This window comes from Camelina sativa, chromosome 12 (genome assembly GCF_030686135.1).
Source record: "Camelina sativa cultivar CO46 ecotype springtype chromosome 12, ASM3068613v1".
Taxonomy (NCBI): domain Eukaryota; kingdom Viridiplantae; phylum Streptophyta; class Magnoliopsida; order Brassicales; family Brassicaceae; genus Camelina; species Camelina sativa.
The window spans coordinates 8,705,054-8,719,479 of record NC_141891.1 but is presented as its reverse complement, the minus strand read 5'-3'; the positions used below and the strand labels follow the sequence as shown (position 1 = coordinate 8,719,479).

The following is a 14,426-nucleotide window of genomic DNA, read 5'->3' as shown; positions in this document are numbered from 1 at the left end:
TCTTAGAGAGTGAAAAATTCTGCAGGTTCCATTCTCGATCACAAACTTCAGCTTCTTTTCTTGTAGCTGTCCAATGCTCAACAAATTGTTGGAGAGATTGGGAATGTAATAAACATCAGTTATTACTTGAATAATGCCTTCTGCTTCAAATCTGATATTCCCTTTCCCTTCAACAGCCAATCTTGTATTGTTTCCCAAGCGAACTGAATGTTTAAAATCTCCATTGAGTTCTGTGAACCACGATTTTTCACCAGTCATGTGGTTGGAACAGTCAGAATCGAGAAACCACACTCCTTTTCCCTCTGCTTTACTCATGTCAGCGTGAGCCATCAACAACAACTCTTCTTCTTTGTCAAACTCAACGTAGTTTGCTTTTTCTGTGCACTCAAAAGAATAGTGCCCCTTCTTCTCACAATTGAAGCAAGTTATGGTGGATCGATCCACGGAGGATCTGCCTCTTCCACGTCCTCTGTAACTGCTTCTTCCTCTTCCTCTCCAGTTTCCTCTTCCACGAGCTCCCTTCGGCTCGTCCTCCACTTGCAAGACTTGCTCTTCAGTTTTCTTCTCGGTCACTTTGCTTTCATGTATCTGCAGTGACGCCTGCAACTCATCCACAGTGAGTGTGTCAATGTCTTTGGACTCTTCGATTGAGCAGACCACAAAATTAAAGTTTTCAGAGAGACTCTGAAGAATTTTCTCCACAATCTTGACATCATCAATGACTTCTCCACAATTTTTCATGTCATTGGTTGTCTCCATGACTCTCCCAAAATAGCTGGCCACCGTTTCTCCAGCTTTCATCTCCAACGTTTCAAAGATCTTTCTGAGTCTTTGAAGTTGTGCTCGCTTCACTCGAGCTCCTCCCTGATTTTTCACTTTCATCGAATCCCACAACTGCTTAGCCGTCTCCTTCTGAGTGATGGTTTTCAGGATGGTTTTGTCAATTGAGTGGAACAAATAGTTTTTGGCTTTGAGGTCTTTGAGCTTCGCCTCTTCAAGAGATTTTTGTTGTGCCTGATCAGGCGCAGCAAGATTACTCAAATCGTCATATCCCGGATCAATGACACTCCAGTACTCCTTCGATCGGAGCAGATTCTCCATGACCAAACTCCAATGGTCATAATCTCCGTCGAACAGCGGAACGGACGGTGTGGTGTGATTCTTTTCTGACATTCTCACAAAAAAAGTTTCTCTCTGTAAACACTCACAATATTTGCTCTGATACCAGATAAAAGAAACTTGAAATCAAATAGCTCTCAAGAAGAAGATAGTCTGAATGATTCATCTTATTCGATAAGGGAAAATGGCTTCTTATAGCCTTACAACATTGACTCTCAATTACTGAGAAAGATACGTAACGGAAGCAAACAACAATTATTGAGAAAGATACGAAATAAAGATACAGCTTAATTAGCTCCTGAAATAGTGCTAAGAATTATTAGATGATTTGACCAAACAACAAGAAACTTCCAACAATTGCATGATTGTGTGACTTCGAGTATAAGTTGCATAATAGGTTCTTAGAACTAAATCGGTTTGCATATTGAGAATCTATACTTGTTCTTAAAGAATATGACTTAAAAATGAGTAGCAAGCACCTAAATTTACATTGTTAATGTAATTCTTGATCTCATGCTCTTGGTGCATGCACACACATAAATTTATTTGAATTTGTGGTTTAATCATTCTTGAGGCTCTTTCGACGATTTGTTGCCTTTGTGCATCTAAACATGTTGCAAATAATTGTTTGTGAGTATTTGGTTGTGTGTTATTGATTGGTGGCTGAATGGTGAAATGATCCGATCCATTTTTTTGTTTTTAATATAATATTAAGCTAGTGATCCCATACCCACTAACATCCTAACCCCAATCAATACAACAGCGAAAATAACCAACAACATCAAACCAGCAATTATCCAGCAAATAAATCCAATAAATTAAATAACCAATTAAATATATTATCAATCCTACATAAACCAGTAATAAATCATCCAACAATGTCATGAAACATTAAACCAGCAACCTAGCAACATTATAATGACCCAACTCTAGCAACCTAACATAAGCCAGACAACATATCAACGAGCCACTAGAACATCCTCCTATTCATTGCCTTGATTCCATGATCATACTTTGTTTTTACCTGCACCACAAATAACAATTGAGATACATTAGCATTATCAGAAATACTAAGTGAGACAATCCTCCTATCTACTGGGCTATACACAAGAGCAATTGAGAATCCAATGTTCAACAAACAACAAACAACACAATCAAACAAGGAAAAGCAAGTATCAGCCGTCTGCTGAAGGGTTGGTGTTGATCGACAGTGACCATCTGGTGTCGACTGACACCTGCTCGACATCGCCTGAAAACCCTAGTTGTGTTGACCGACACCTCCAAATGGTGTCGACCGACACTCATTAGAACCCTCTCGCCATCCCAAACATCGTTTTCTTGTCATCTCCAGCGCAGATCTTCGTCCCAAACCACCTCCAATGCGGCCACGGCTCACCCAGAAACCACAATAGGCCATTGGAAACACAAAACAACCAGAAGCAAGCAAGGAAACCAATTAACCACTCATAGAACACAAAAACAAATAATTTTCAAGCTTAGATCAGCCATGGTCATGCATTCACTTCTTAAACAGAAAGTTTCTGACCAATAACCGACGAACCAACACCACAACAAGCCTCTAACACGTTCCTAGCCCCAGATCACCACTCCACAGGAACAGATCTTTCAAACAATGGCCAGGAACTCTTCAAAAACTCTTCCAAAAGCTTTCTCCTTCTTTCTTTCTAAAACTCTCTGGAACGACAAATGAGCGGCTCCCCCAACCCTAAACTTTGACTTCCAGCTTAAATTACCACGGTTTAGAGTTTTCCAAACCCAACCGCTTCAATTCGACGATTTAAAATTAAACCGACCGAACTAAAAATTGTTAATGTTGATCGACACTCATCCCAAAATCCCAAAAATTGGTTTGCAGATGTTAAAAATAGAGAAATTTCTCTCATTTGTGTGATTTTACTTACACTTGCTAATGTTCATTGATTCTGTGTTCAGATCCGAAGTCTTAGTATAAGTAGAGTTTGACGTTTCCGTTCCACTTGAGTTGAGTGTCCCGTAAGCTACCCTGCTGGTACTTATAATCTGGACAGTGCTTGGTGTGTAGTTTGTGACAAACCCGAGGGCCACATGACGATGTAGCCAAGAGTTGGTGTTGGTAACCTTTGTGCTTTCATCACTTGTGGAGTGTGGGAATGGAACATAAATTTATCGCGGGCCTTAGGAGAAGAAGCGTGTAGTAATAGCGAGTCTTTACATGTTTTTGACTTGTTTGATTGCTTGATTTTTCTTGTTGCCATTTTGTTTACGCATTGCTTGTTGATTGCTCCTTGCTGTTTGTTGAAGGGGATGAGGAGGAGACAATATAGAAAGCATGATAGGAGGGTACACAGCTCACTGAATAATACTAGATTACTCATGACTCATTTTTTTTGCAGGATAAGGTTCAAGGAGAGTCTAGACCGAGGCAAACATAGGAAAAATGGATGGGAGCATTTTTCTGCTATTTTGTAAAATTTATGCGATATTTTGGATTGATTCCATTTTCTTGGATTTATGTTTTATTATCATAACTAATTTTTGGATTATTTTGTGCTAATAAAAATAAATCGGTTTTATTATAGAAATTTGGCAATTGAACTGATATTGGCCTTGTGCAGGCCAACTCAACGGTCCAGCCGATGAACGATTGAAAAGCCTTCTAGTCGACTCGGAACCTCGACCAGTTTGCTTTGGTGAAGTTCTCATTGTGGCGTTTCATGACCACTTTTGGCTTGTCCGGCTGTAGAGTGGTTCAGGGGCATCACAGTGGGCCCATAGGTCATGAGTGGATATAGGACCCATTAAAAGATGAAGGTTGGGGTGTTACAAAAGATAATTTTGTATGTATGTAGTAGTTTGTTCGTGGCATTGTATTTCATTTTATAAAGCGTTATTAGTGAAAAGAAAGATATCCATGAAAGATATTCATCACACTTTTGAAAGTATGTTTTAAAAATAAGAAACTGGTAAATATAGAAAACAAAAATTTAATAATTCAGAAAATATTTTTTAAAAGGGTTAAATATTTTATATATGATCTTATTATCAGTTTCCCCTCTTTTTATCATCGTAAATATCACCACCACCTTCATCACCACCGTCATTGTCACCATCACCACCACGATCAAACTGTAACGCTCTCGAACCGCGACCCAAAAGCGTCACGTGATGAATGCTTCAGACGATCTGGCCATGGTTCAAGCACAAAGCAAGCGTCTATGGCCTGTCCATCGTTGACATATGTTCCCTCCGAACACGGTATTAGGGTTTTCAAGCCTTTACCGTAGAAAAAGGTCGCGTCGGTCCGGACTAGACCTTATTATCAATTCCACACCATTTGTATACAAAAATATGTTTTTATACATAATATTACCAAACATCCTTTTACAAATCCAACCAACAAGTTCATGGCCACTACCTAATGCCAAACAACTACACTACAAAAAAAGAAATATTTTTGCAAAAGGCAGGAAAACTACACCGCGCCAGCCACTTATACGTCTAGAGTCCACTAACGATTCTAAAGAGTTCCTGCAACAAAAGTAGGACTAGTGAGTGCTAATCACTCAGTTAGTTATGGTTCTCCTAAACATGCAATAAAAAACCCAAAATCCTCAAGCACCCCAAACAAAACATTAAATGTCATGCAATTCTAACATGCGGTCCTAACAAGCAATCAAACATAATCAGAGAGGACAATGATTATGTGAAGCAGAAAATAAACAAGCAAGAATCGATCTAAAACTCAATCCAATTCTTAATCCTAATGGCCATGTGGTCTAGAGTCCACTAACGATTCTAAAGAGTTCCTGCAACAAAAGTAGGACTAGTGAGTGCTAATCACTCAGTTAGTTATGGTTCTCCTAAACATGCAATAAAAAACCCAAAATCCTCAAGCACCCCAAACAAAACATTAAATGTCATGCAATTCTAACATGCGGTCCTAACAAGCAATCAAACATAATCAGAGAGGACAATGATTATGCGAAGCAGAAAATAAACAAGCAAGAATCGATCTAAAACTCAATCCAATTCTTAATCCTAATGGGCATGTGGTCTGATCCTCTCCTTCCCCCGCCCCCCCCCCCCCCAACTCCAAATCATGTTTATATCAATTCGTTACCACAAAGGATCTGAATCTAGTAACCGTCTTAGAATAATCTCACATATTATTCTGCCTTAACCACTACCTTTCGGGTAATATGTGGCTTAAGGTACGACCTATTCTAGCCAAACCGTCATATCTCGTGGCCAGGGTGACATTTGGGAAGATTCACGTACCACCTACACTGTAAATTAAATGCAACAAATACAACAAATAGACAACCAACAAAACTGACATGGATTCCTTAATCTAACGTCCCTTACAAATCACATCACACGTCTACTAGATCTAACACCTAGTCTAGATCTAGCTAGGACTCACAAAACAACCACACATCTAATAGTCTGTCCAGATCTAGATACATCTCAACAACCTCAACCAAACACTTGTAAACAATATATAACAAGCAAAAAAGAAAACCAAGCAATCACGTACTACTTTTCACGTGCTTCATAACTCATAGATCTCGGCTGACGAATAAACTTTGGGTTGGTTATTATCGGCTTTCTTGACTCTCATCTTCTCAAACAACTTCTAGCAAAATGGCGGGACGGCAGAGCAACGATGAAACGACAACGACGGCTCTCTATATCACCTCCAGGCTCCTCTTCCTTCTTTTCTTCTTCTGCCAAAATGAAACTTTTGGTCTTCTATTTGTAGGAGGGGGAGAGAGAACGTTTGGTGACAAGTGTCACGCTTCCAGCAACACATGGCGTCTCTGTTGTGACATTTGTCAATTCTCCATCGACACTTCTCTAACTTCGCGACAAATGTCGCACATGTATATTCATGTCTGCCACCTCGTAGATTTTCAGACATAAATTCCGATTTGCCAAGATTTGCTCTCCCGTGGTCCAAGCATAAAATCTTCTATTTTACCCTAAAATCTGCGATTCATCTCCCACTAGCCCAACATTGGGCTCTTATTTTTCCAAACGATCAATCATGCACCTCACCTTCCTAGTTCGCAAGTGCAGGGTCGCGGTACGGTACCGCACATCCGGAACACGGTATCGCATGTACACTGGTCTGGTACCATACATCAATGATGCAAGAATTTGAAATTTCCTCGACCGTTTTCAATTTTCTCTCAGAAAAAACTTTATATAACTTATTAAGTCGTTCATGATAAAACCAACAAATAGTTATTACAACCATTGTGTATATTGCCGTTATGACCACTGTCATTGTTGCCACTGTCGTCGCCACTACATCACCACCACCAATACTGTAACAACCATTACTTTTCTGATCATCAGTACACTAACGTCTCGCTTTATACCATTTAATTTTACTTTATATTGTTTATCTTTATAGTCTTAAAGTTTTGTCAGCTTTATCTTTTCTACGTAAAACAATAAAAATTATTTAATAGTTTTCATTACTTTTACTTTTTAGGATTTAGAAACTACTTAATACATGATTTTATTTAGGATTAAACAATTTAGATTTATGGCTCATCTATCAAAGGTCATGGTGAATACCATGTAATATAATATTATGTATATAGAACTTGTGGTTTTATTATCGTACATGGAACTTGTGGTTTCATTGAAAACACTGATTGCTCGAGTAATTACCTAATACACTTAGTCGTGAGGCAGTATATGCAGAGTCTTTCATGCCTTCAAGAGAAGGCTTAATTAGTCATTTTCTAATATACACATGTTATTTATTTTATTTTTCCCACTATGATGCTGTATACATAATAACTTTTTTTTAAAATGGCTGATTTGCAAAAAGGCGTACTTTTAAAGAAAACAAAATAATAGTCTTAAAGTTATATTTGCCTTAAATTTTTGTTTTGTCAGCTTTATAAAAATAAATGATGCCAGTAAAATGAAAGACTAAAAATAATTAATGTTCAAAAAATTAAATATGATAAAAAATCTCAGTCAAATTGTGCATTTATGAATAGTCACGCCAATCAGACCCACTTAATCTTTCCTTGTAAAAAAAATCTATGAAAGCTTCTTTCACAACTTTGAAAGCTCTGCCTGGATCTCACTCTCTTCCTCTATACATAGAATAGGATTTTCTAGAGAAAATTTGGAGACTAAACAATCATGGAAAGACATGATTTAGATTCTTCGATTTCTAAAAAACGACGGATAGATTCTACGATCACCGAAGATATCCCAAACCTTAAAGGCGAGGGTAGTTCTAAGGTCGGCGAATCTATTTGTACGACAAACAAATTTGATGATAGTACAGTTTACAGATTGTACTTCAAAGGTTTGGTGAGTGATAAAACGACAACGGATAATGAAAAGATGGTATTTGCTGGTATTGGAGTTGCAATCTGCGATGATGCAGATAATATGTTGTATGAAATGAAGGAATCGGTGGACGCCACCAAAATTCTCAAGCAAGTAGAGATTGTAGGAGCAATTTGTGGCATACATCACTCAATTCAATTGGGGATAAAAAATATTGTGATTTATTGTGATGACCATCGAATTTACCAATTGGTAAGTTTTTCTTTTCTCTGTTATTTTTATTGTTTAGTTTAAGAATTAATGAGGCTAAAATAAGCCTGAGTGGTAGCTATTTTTTGCTTCTTCTTCTTTTTTTTTGTTTTTTTTTTTATTAATCTTGCTTTACAGATATATTGGTTGAATAAACTTTATGAATTGATATACCATATGTTTCAATACTTGTCTGATTTGATAGCATGGGCAGAGGTATTTGGAGGGGAGGGGTCAATCGACCCTTTTATTTATTATAATATCATATTCCCTCTTACCATTTTTTTTGGTACAACTAACTTTCATACCACTGACTTACGTTTAGTAAATTATTGGCTTTCGTATCTGATTATTTTCATTGCAGATAAATGGTAGAGGGAATCCTTCTACGCAAACGATGGAGGATCTCGTGGGAGAATTCATACACTATAAAGAGAAACTGACTTCAAGTGAGATTGTCTTGGTTGCACCAAATGATGTTAAGTTTGCTTATAGACTTGCAAGAGATGTGATAGCTTCTCAAATCAGCAGCAATGATGATGTGGAGGCAGCACAGGGAGTAGTAACTTGTCCCATTTGTTATGACAATGTTGATGACCACATGTTATTTACTAACAACTGTGGTCACCGTCATTGCTTTGCCTGCGTGAAAAGGTATGTGGAAGTGAAGCTGCTCAGCGGAGTCTTGCCCACATGCCTCGAGTATGGATGCATGTCTAAGCTCACTCTTGGAAGCTGGCTCATGTTTTTCACACCAAAGCTGAAGGGGCTGTGGAAACAAAGAATGAAAGAGGACTTGATTCCCGCTGCAGAGAGAATCTGTTGCCCATACCCAAGCTGCTCAACGGTGATGTCCAGAACCAATTTTGTTTCCATTCAAGGCCACCCATCCAATGTCCGTGCTTGTGTTAAATGCTCTGGACTCTTTTGCATTGATTGCAAAGTACCATTTCATTCTGATTTGTCCTGTGCTGATTACAAGAACCTTCCCCCTGAAACTCTTGTTGATGAGATGAAGCTCAAGGCTCTGGCAAAGGAGAATATGTGGCGTCAATGTGTCAAGTGCAGGCACTTGATTGAACGTGTTGGAGGCTGCATCCAAATTGAGTGCAAGTATAGATATAAATCGAATCTGATTAATTAGCTACTTCATATATATATATATATATATGTGTGTGAATATATAATGTTATTTAACAATGTCTTTTTTTTTTGTTTTTGTTTTGTAGATGTTATTATGAGTTTTGCTATGATTGTGGGGTCGAATGGAAGATTTTCCAACGAGAATGCCCTTCTGGTTGCGTAGACAGTGACTATGATGACTATGATGTTGATGAAGAAGATGATGAAGATGATGATGATGATGATGATGATGATGATGATGATGATGATGATGATGATGATGATGATGATGATGATGAAGATGAAGATGACGATGTCGACGGTGGTGAGTCTGGTGACAGTGATGTTGACTTCGAATAGTTTGCTGTTTGCCAAACCTATTAGGCTATTTACCTTAATATGTCAAATGACCAGAAAAATAAGAGCAACAATCCCTGTTAAATTTATTGTCACCAAATGAAAATCCTTTCGAATTTATAAGTATGTATGTACATGTGTGTGTGTGTTGGAAAATACTATTAATTCAAAACTGATAAACATCTTTTTACTAGTAAGAAAACTTTTATAAATTATTTTGATATAAGTTACAATCAATCTATTAGCTGAAAAAAATATTTTCTACAACAATATTATTCAATCAAATAATTATATTTGTAATATTCTAGTGAAGGAACTATACATTGTATTTTATTTTTTCTAGTGAAGGAACTATACATTGTATTTTATTTTTTTAACTACACATTGTAGACATAGATTATAGAGATTACAGAGATGTAATCACTCATCTAATAAACTAATACTATTAAGTACTTAGCATATTAGCAAAATCCTAAAATCGAGATGTCAAATGACTGCAGACTACTCTCAAAAAGAAACTCGCCTATAAATAGCAAAATTCTATGTAGCAATCTTCTCATATGTATCATAATACAAAAAAAAAAAAAAAAAGTAACACGATGGAGCGTCATAGAGAACACACGGCCGGCGACACAACTCTCCACACGTGTCATCCTTGCCGGCGCACCGTTCCATACAGAATCTACGCCGTAATTCATACGTGTGGCATCGTAGCCCTCATGTACCATCATGTACATTCACTTCTCACATCAACCACACCTCTAATAGTAACATGTCTTCTTCTCCTCTCCGATATCGTTCTCACCTTCATGTGGGCCACTTCAACGTCCCTCCGGTTCAACCCGGTTCACCGGACCGAGTACCCTGAGAACTATGCAGCTAAACCGGAGGACTTTCCAAAGCTGGATGTGTTCATATGCACGGCTGATCCGTACAAGGAGCCTCCCATTATGGTGGTCAACACTGCCTTATCGGTGTTGGCCTACGATTATCCCTCCGAGAAGATCTCAGTCTACGTATCGGACGATGGAGGATCGTCGTTAACTTTGTTTGCTCTTATGGAGGCTGCTAAGTTCTCTAAGCATTGGTTGCCCTTTTGCAAGAATAACAATGTTCAAGATCGGTCCCCCGAAGTTTATTTCTCATCAAAGTCACATTCTTGGAGCGATGAAGCTGAGAAACTTAAGGTATGTATTATTTTTCAACTAAATCACTTATAACTATATTAGTAATTTTTTAAATCTCATTATGACAAATGCTCAGAGGTGAGTCAACATAAGTCGAGTCTTAATTCTCGTATGTACTAACCACCATGACCGTTCCGAATATTGTAATCTTAATTAATAATTGCCTGGATTACCGATTTCTATTACCAAATTTTCATCGAATTTTTAAAATAGTACTATTTTTCGAGGAAGAAGTAATTCATAAAACAGAAAAAGAAAAGAGAGAGAGAGAGAGTAGAAACAGACAAACAAAATTATTTGCTTCAATTGGGAGCTGGTCAGTCACTCCATCAAAACCTTATCGTATCTTCTCGACGATAATAGCGGCTTTGTCATGTTTAAAGACTTTGGACGACTGTGACATCACTTTTATTCATTTATTATTAGTGTTTAAAGTTTAAACATCCATGATTTCTTCTTTAACAATAAGAATAAGACTCATCGTAGTGACCCAAATGATTTCTCCTAATACGATAGGAGTACTAGTTATCTAAATGATAGAAGGTTTTTAGTTGTTTTGATGAATACCATATAACAATTTCTTTTTTGCATATGTTTTTCCTTTATATTCAATTATTCATCAATGAATTATGAGTTAAATACTAAACAGTAATTTTAAAGTTAAACTTCTAAAACAATATAGAAAAGACTGTGTGACAAAAAAAATGGTATGGAAAAGGAAAAGTTACATAGAAAATGGAGAGTACTGGATGTACACGTACCAAATACTTATCTTTTGAAAATGGACGACTAAAAGTACTCTAAATTTAATACACTTCTTTGTCTTTATTAATTACGAGTAGTAAACATACAGTATCTATATTTTATTGTTTACAAGCTTAGTAAGTTCTAAGATACTTTAGACGAACAGTTTTATTAGTAATTGGCTATATATGATATACAAGACAAAAACTGAACTGTGTGGTGGACCTGGTGGTCCTGATGGAACAGTTGATGTACGAAGATATGAAGAGTAGAGTAGAACATGTGGTAGAGAGTGGAAAAGTTGAAACAGCGTTTATCACAGCCGACGAGTTTCGTGGAGTATTCGATTTGTGGACAGAAAAATTCACTCGTCATGACCATCCCACTGTTATTCAGGTACAATAATTAACTTTTTTTTTCTCTCACTACTATGTAATATATCATATATAAAATTACATGTTCTTATATGATTTGCCATATGTTGTTCTTTATCTTCATAAAATCTCATTATGTAATTAATTTGAGGGCAGGTGCTACAAAATAGCGAGACTGATATGGATGATACCAAAACATATATAATGCCAAACCTAATTTATGTTTCAAGAGAGAAGAGTAAGGTTTCACCACATCATTTCAAAGCCGGTGCTCTTAATACCTTGGTAATATACCCACTAGCTAAACCTTAACAGTCCTGTATAATTAACTACTAAGCATGTCATATCTGTTTAATTTTAATTAACTTTTGTGTTTCTTTCACTATAGCTACGAGTGTCTGGAGTGATGACGAATTCACCGATCATTCTAACACTAGACTGTGATATGTACTCGAACAATCCTGTAGCACCAACTCGTGCCTTGTGCTACTTAACTGATCCTGAAATCAAAACCAGTTTAGGGTTTGTGCAGTTTCCTCAAAAGTTTCAAGGAGTAAGCAAGAATGATATATATGCATGCGTGTATAAGCGTCTTTTTGATATCAATTCAATTGGGTTTGATGGTCTAATGGGTCCGAATCACGTGGGAACTGGCTGTTTCTTCAACCGACGTGTTTTTTATGGGGGTCCATCTAATCTGATTTTGCCTGAGATAGATGAACTTAAGCCCGATCGTATTGCGAATAAACCCATCAAGGCTCAAGATGTTGTGGCATTGGCACACAATGTAGCCGGATGCGTCTACGAGCACAAAACCAATTGGGGCTCCAAAGTAAGATTAAACCAACCCTCGTAATTACCTTGAATATATATCTAGTATTGTTTTCAGTTTGTTATAACTTCAAACTATCATTCAAAACTATATATGCAGATTGGATTCAAATATGGGTCTTTAGTAGAAGACTACTACACAGGGTATAGGCTCCACTGTGAAGGATGGAGATCAGTTTTTTGCAGTCCGAAAAGAGCAGCATTTTGCGGAGATGTCCCAAAAGGTCTAATTGATGTAGTGAGCCAACAAAAGAGATGGGCCATAGGGCTTCTTGAAGTTGTCTTCTCAAGGTATTGCCCCATTACCTATGGTGTCAAATCAATGGGTCTATTAACGGGAGTAAGCTATTGTCAATATGCATTTTGGGCATTTTGGGCACTTCCTATTATCGTCTATGGATTCTTGCCCCAACTTGCCCTCCTAAATGGAGTTAGCGTTTTCCCCAAGTCATCAGATCCATGGTTTTGGCTTTACATCTTCTTGTTCCTCGGTGCATATGCGCACGATCTACTAGACTTCGTGTTAGAAGGAGGAACTTATGGTGAATGGTGGAACGATCAAAGAATGTGGTCGATAAGAGGATTCTCTTCGTTCTTATTTGGCTTCATAGAGTTCACTCTTAAAACCCTAAACCTCTCCACGCATGGATTTAACCTCACAAGAAAAACCAACGATGATGAAGAACAGAGTAAGAGGTATGAGCAAGAGATCTTTGATTTTGGCCCTTCGCCCATGTTCTTGCCCATGACTGCGGCCGCGATCGTGAATCTCCTTGCTCTGGTCTGGGGGCTTTATGGTCTTCTCGCTTGGGGAGAAGGGCTGGTACTTGAATTAATGCTGGCGAGCTTCGAGGTGGTGAACTGCTTACCAATCTATGAGGCTATGATGTTGAGGAAAGATGAAGGAAAATTACCAAAAAGGAATTGTTTCTTAGCTGGGATCCTCACATTTGTTCTTATCGTGTTAGGTTACCTCCTCCTCAAGTAACTGCACCCATTAGGGCTCATCAGTAATTTCATTTATAATAAATCAAAAATATTACGTCTGGAAATTAGGAGAGAATAGTGTCACGAATCTATGCAATTTGATGTAATATGCTCTCAGCCTCTCACAATGTAGAACGTATATAAATTTGATATCTCGAATCAGCAAAATTTAGTAAATTGACGGAAGATACATCTATATATCTCTATTTTCACAAAACAATTTATTCTTTTTTCGGTATGTTTTATGTTAAATTCTAGTTAATGTAGGAAAAACAATAACTTTTTGTTATCAACCATGCTACAAGTTGACGACAAAAAAGAACCATGATACAAGTTAGAAATATGGACCGCAGATACACCACACGATATTTAGTCAAGAAAATGTTAAAATATTAAATATTACATGCGTGCATATCAACGACTCCACGTTATGCTGTCAACAAAAATATATATACATATACATATATATATATATATATATACCTACGTTATAATATTTGAATGTATGTATACTAGACAATGAGAAAATATTCATTTGCTTTAATCCCATTCATTTACAAATTAGTATTTCACCAATACTTAATTTCCTTTTAAAATTCTTATAGTCCAAAAATGTTGGCGCACTAGAGAATTTTAATTATATAATTACTCAAAAAAATAATAACAAATATTAACTATAAATAGTTATAAATTAGTGACGAAATTTTAGTTAATAGAATTTGCAGCTAATTACTTACTAAATATAGCTATATAATGATAAATAGTAACAGAGATAAATTGTATCAAAATTACTACAAATTTAGGAACACAAAATGGTATAATATTGGTGCACAAAACACAAAATATCACAGATTATAGTTAAAAATAATGAAAAATTTTAAAAATAAAATTTTAACAATTTGATGTAAACTAATGGTAACTACGCGCGTAAAAATCATATTAGTGCACGTGGTAGGATATTGATATTTATACTCGTAATAGCCGGTTAATCATATAAATGAAATGTTAAAAAAAATTATGTTGTTTTTTTCTTCCTCAAACTACTTTGCAGATTAAAAAAAAAAAAAATTCTTGTCAAATATTCGTAAAAGGAAACTTTTTTTCAGATGTTTCACATTTATGTGCGATATATTGT

At 36.7% G+C, this 14,426-nt stretch overlaps 2 protein-coding genes across 2 annotated transcripts; both read left to right on the top strand.

Moving 5' to 3' along the window:
• Positions 1-6,830: 6,830 nt before the first annotated feature.
• LOC104731065 (E3 ubiquitin-protein ligase RSL1-like) lies at positions 6,831-9,380 on the top strand. The gene is made up of 3 exons (XM_010450327.3): positions 6,831-7,692; positions 8,054-8,802; positions 8,919-9,380. The coding sequence occupies exons 1-3, from the start codon at positions 7,288-7,290 to the stop codon at positions 9,169-9,171; spliced, it is 1,407 nt and encodes a 468-aa protein (XP_010448629.2). The 5' UTR covers positions 6,831-7,287; the 3' UTR covers positions 9,172-9,380.
• On the top strand, positions 9,339-13,468 carry LOC104733330 (cellulose synthase-like protein G3). Its single transcript, XM_019233825.2, has 5 exons — positions 9,339-10,355; positions 11,346-11,495; positions 11,630-11,758; positions 11,862-12,305; positions 12,405-13,468. The coding sequence occupies exons 1-5, from the start codon at positions 9,729-9,731 to the stop codon at positions 13,290-13,292; spliced, it is 2,238 nt and encodes a 745-aa protein (XP_019089370.2). The 5' UTR covers positions 9,339-9,728; the 3' UTR covers positions 13,293-13,468.
• Positions 13,469-14,426: the final 958 nt, after the last annotated feature.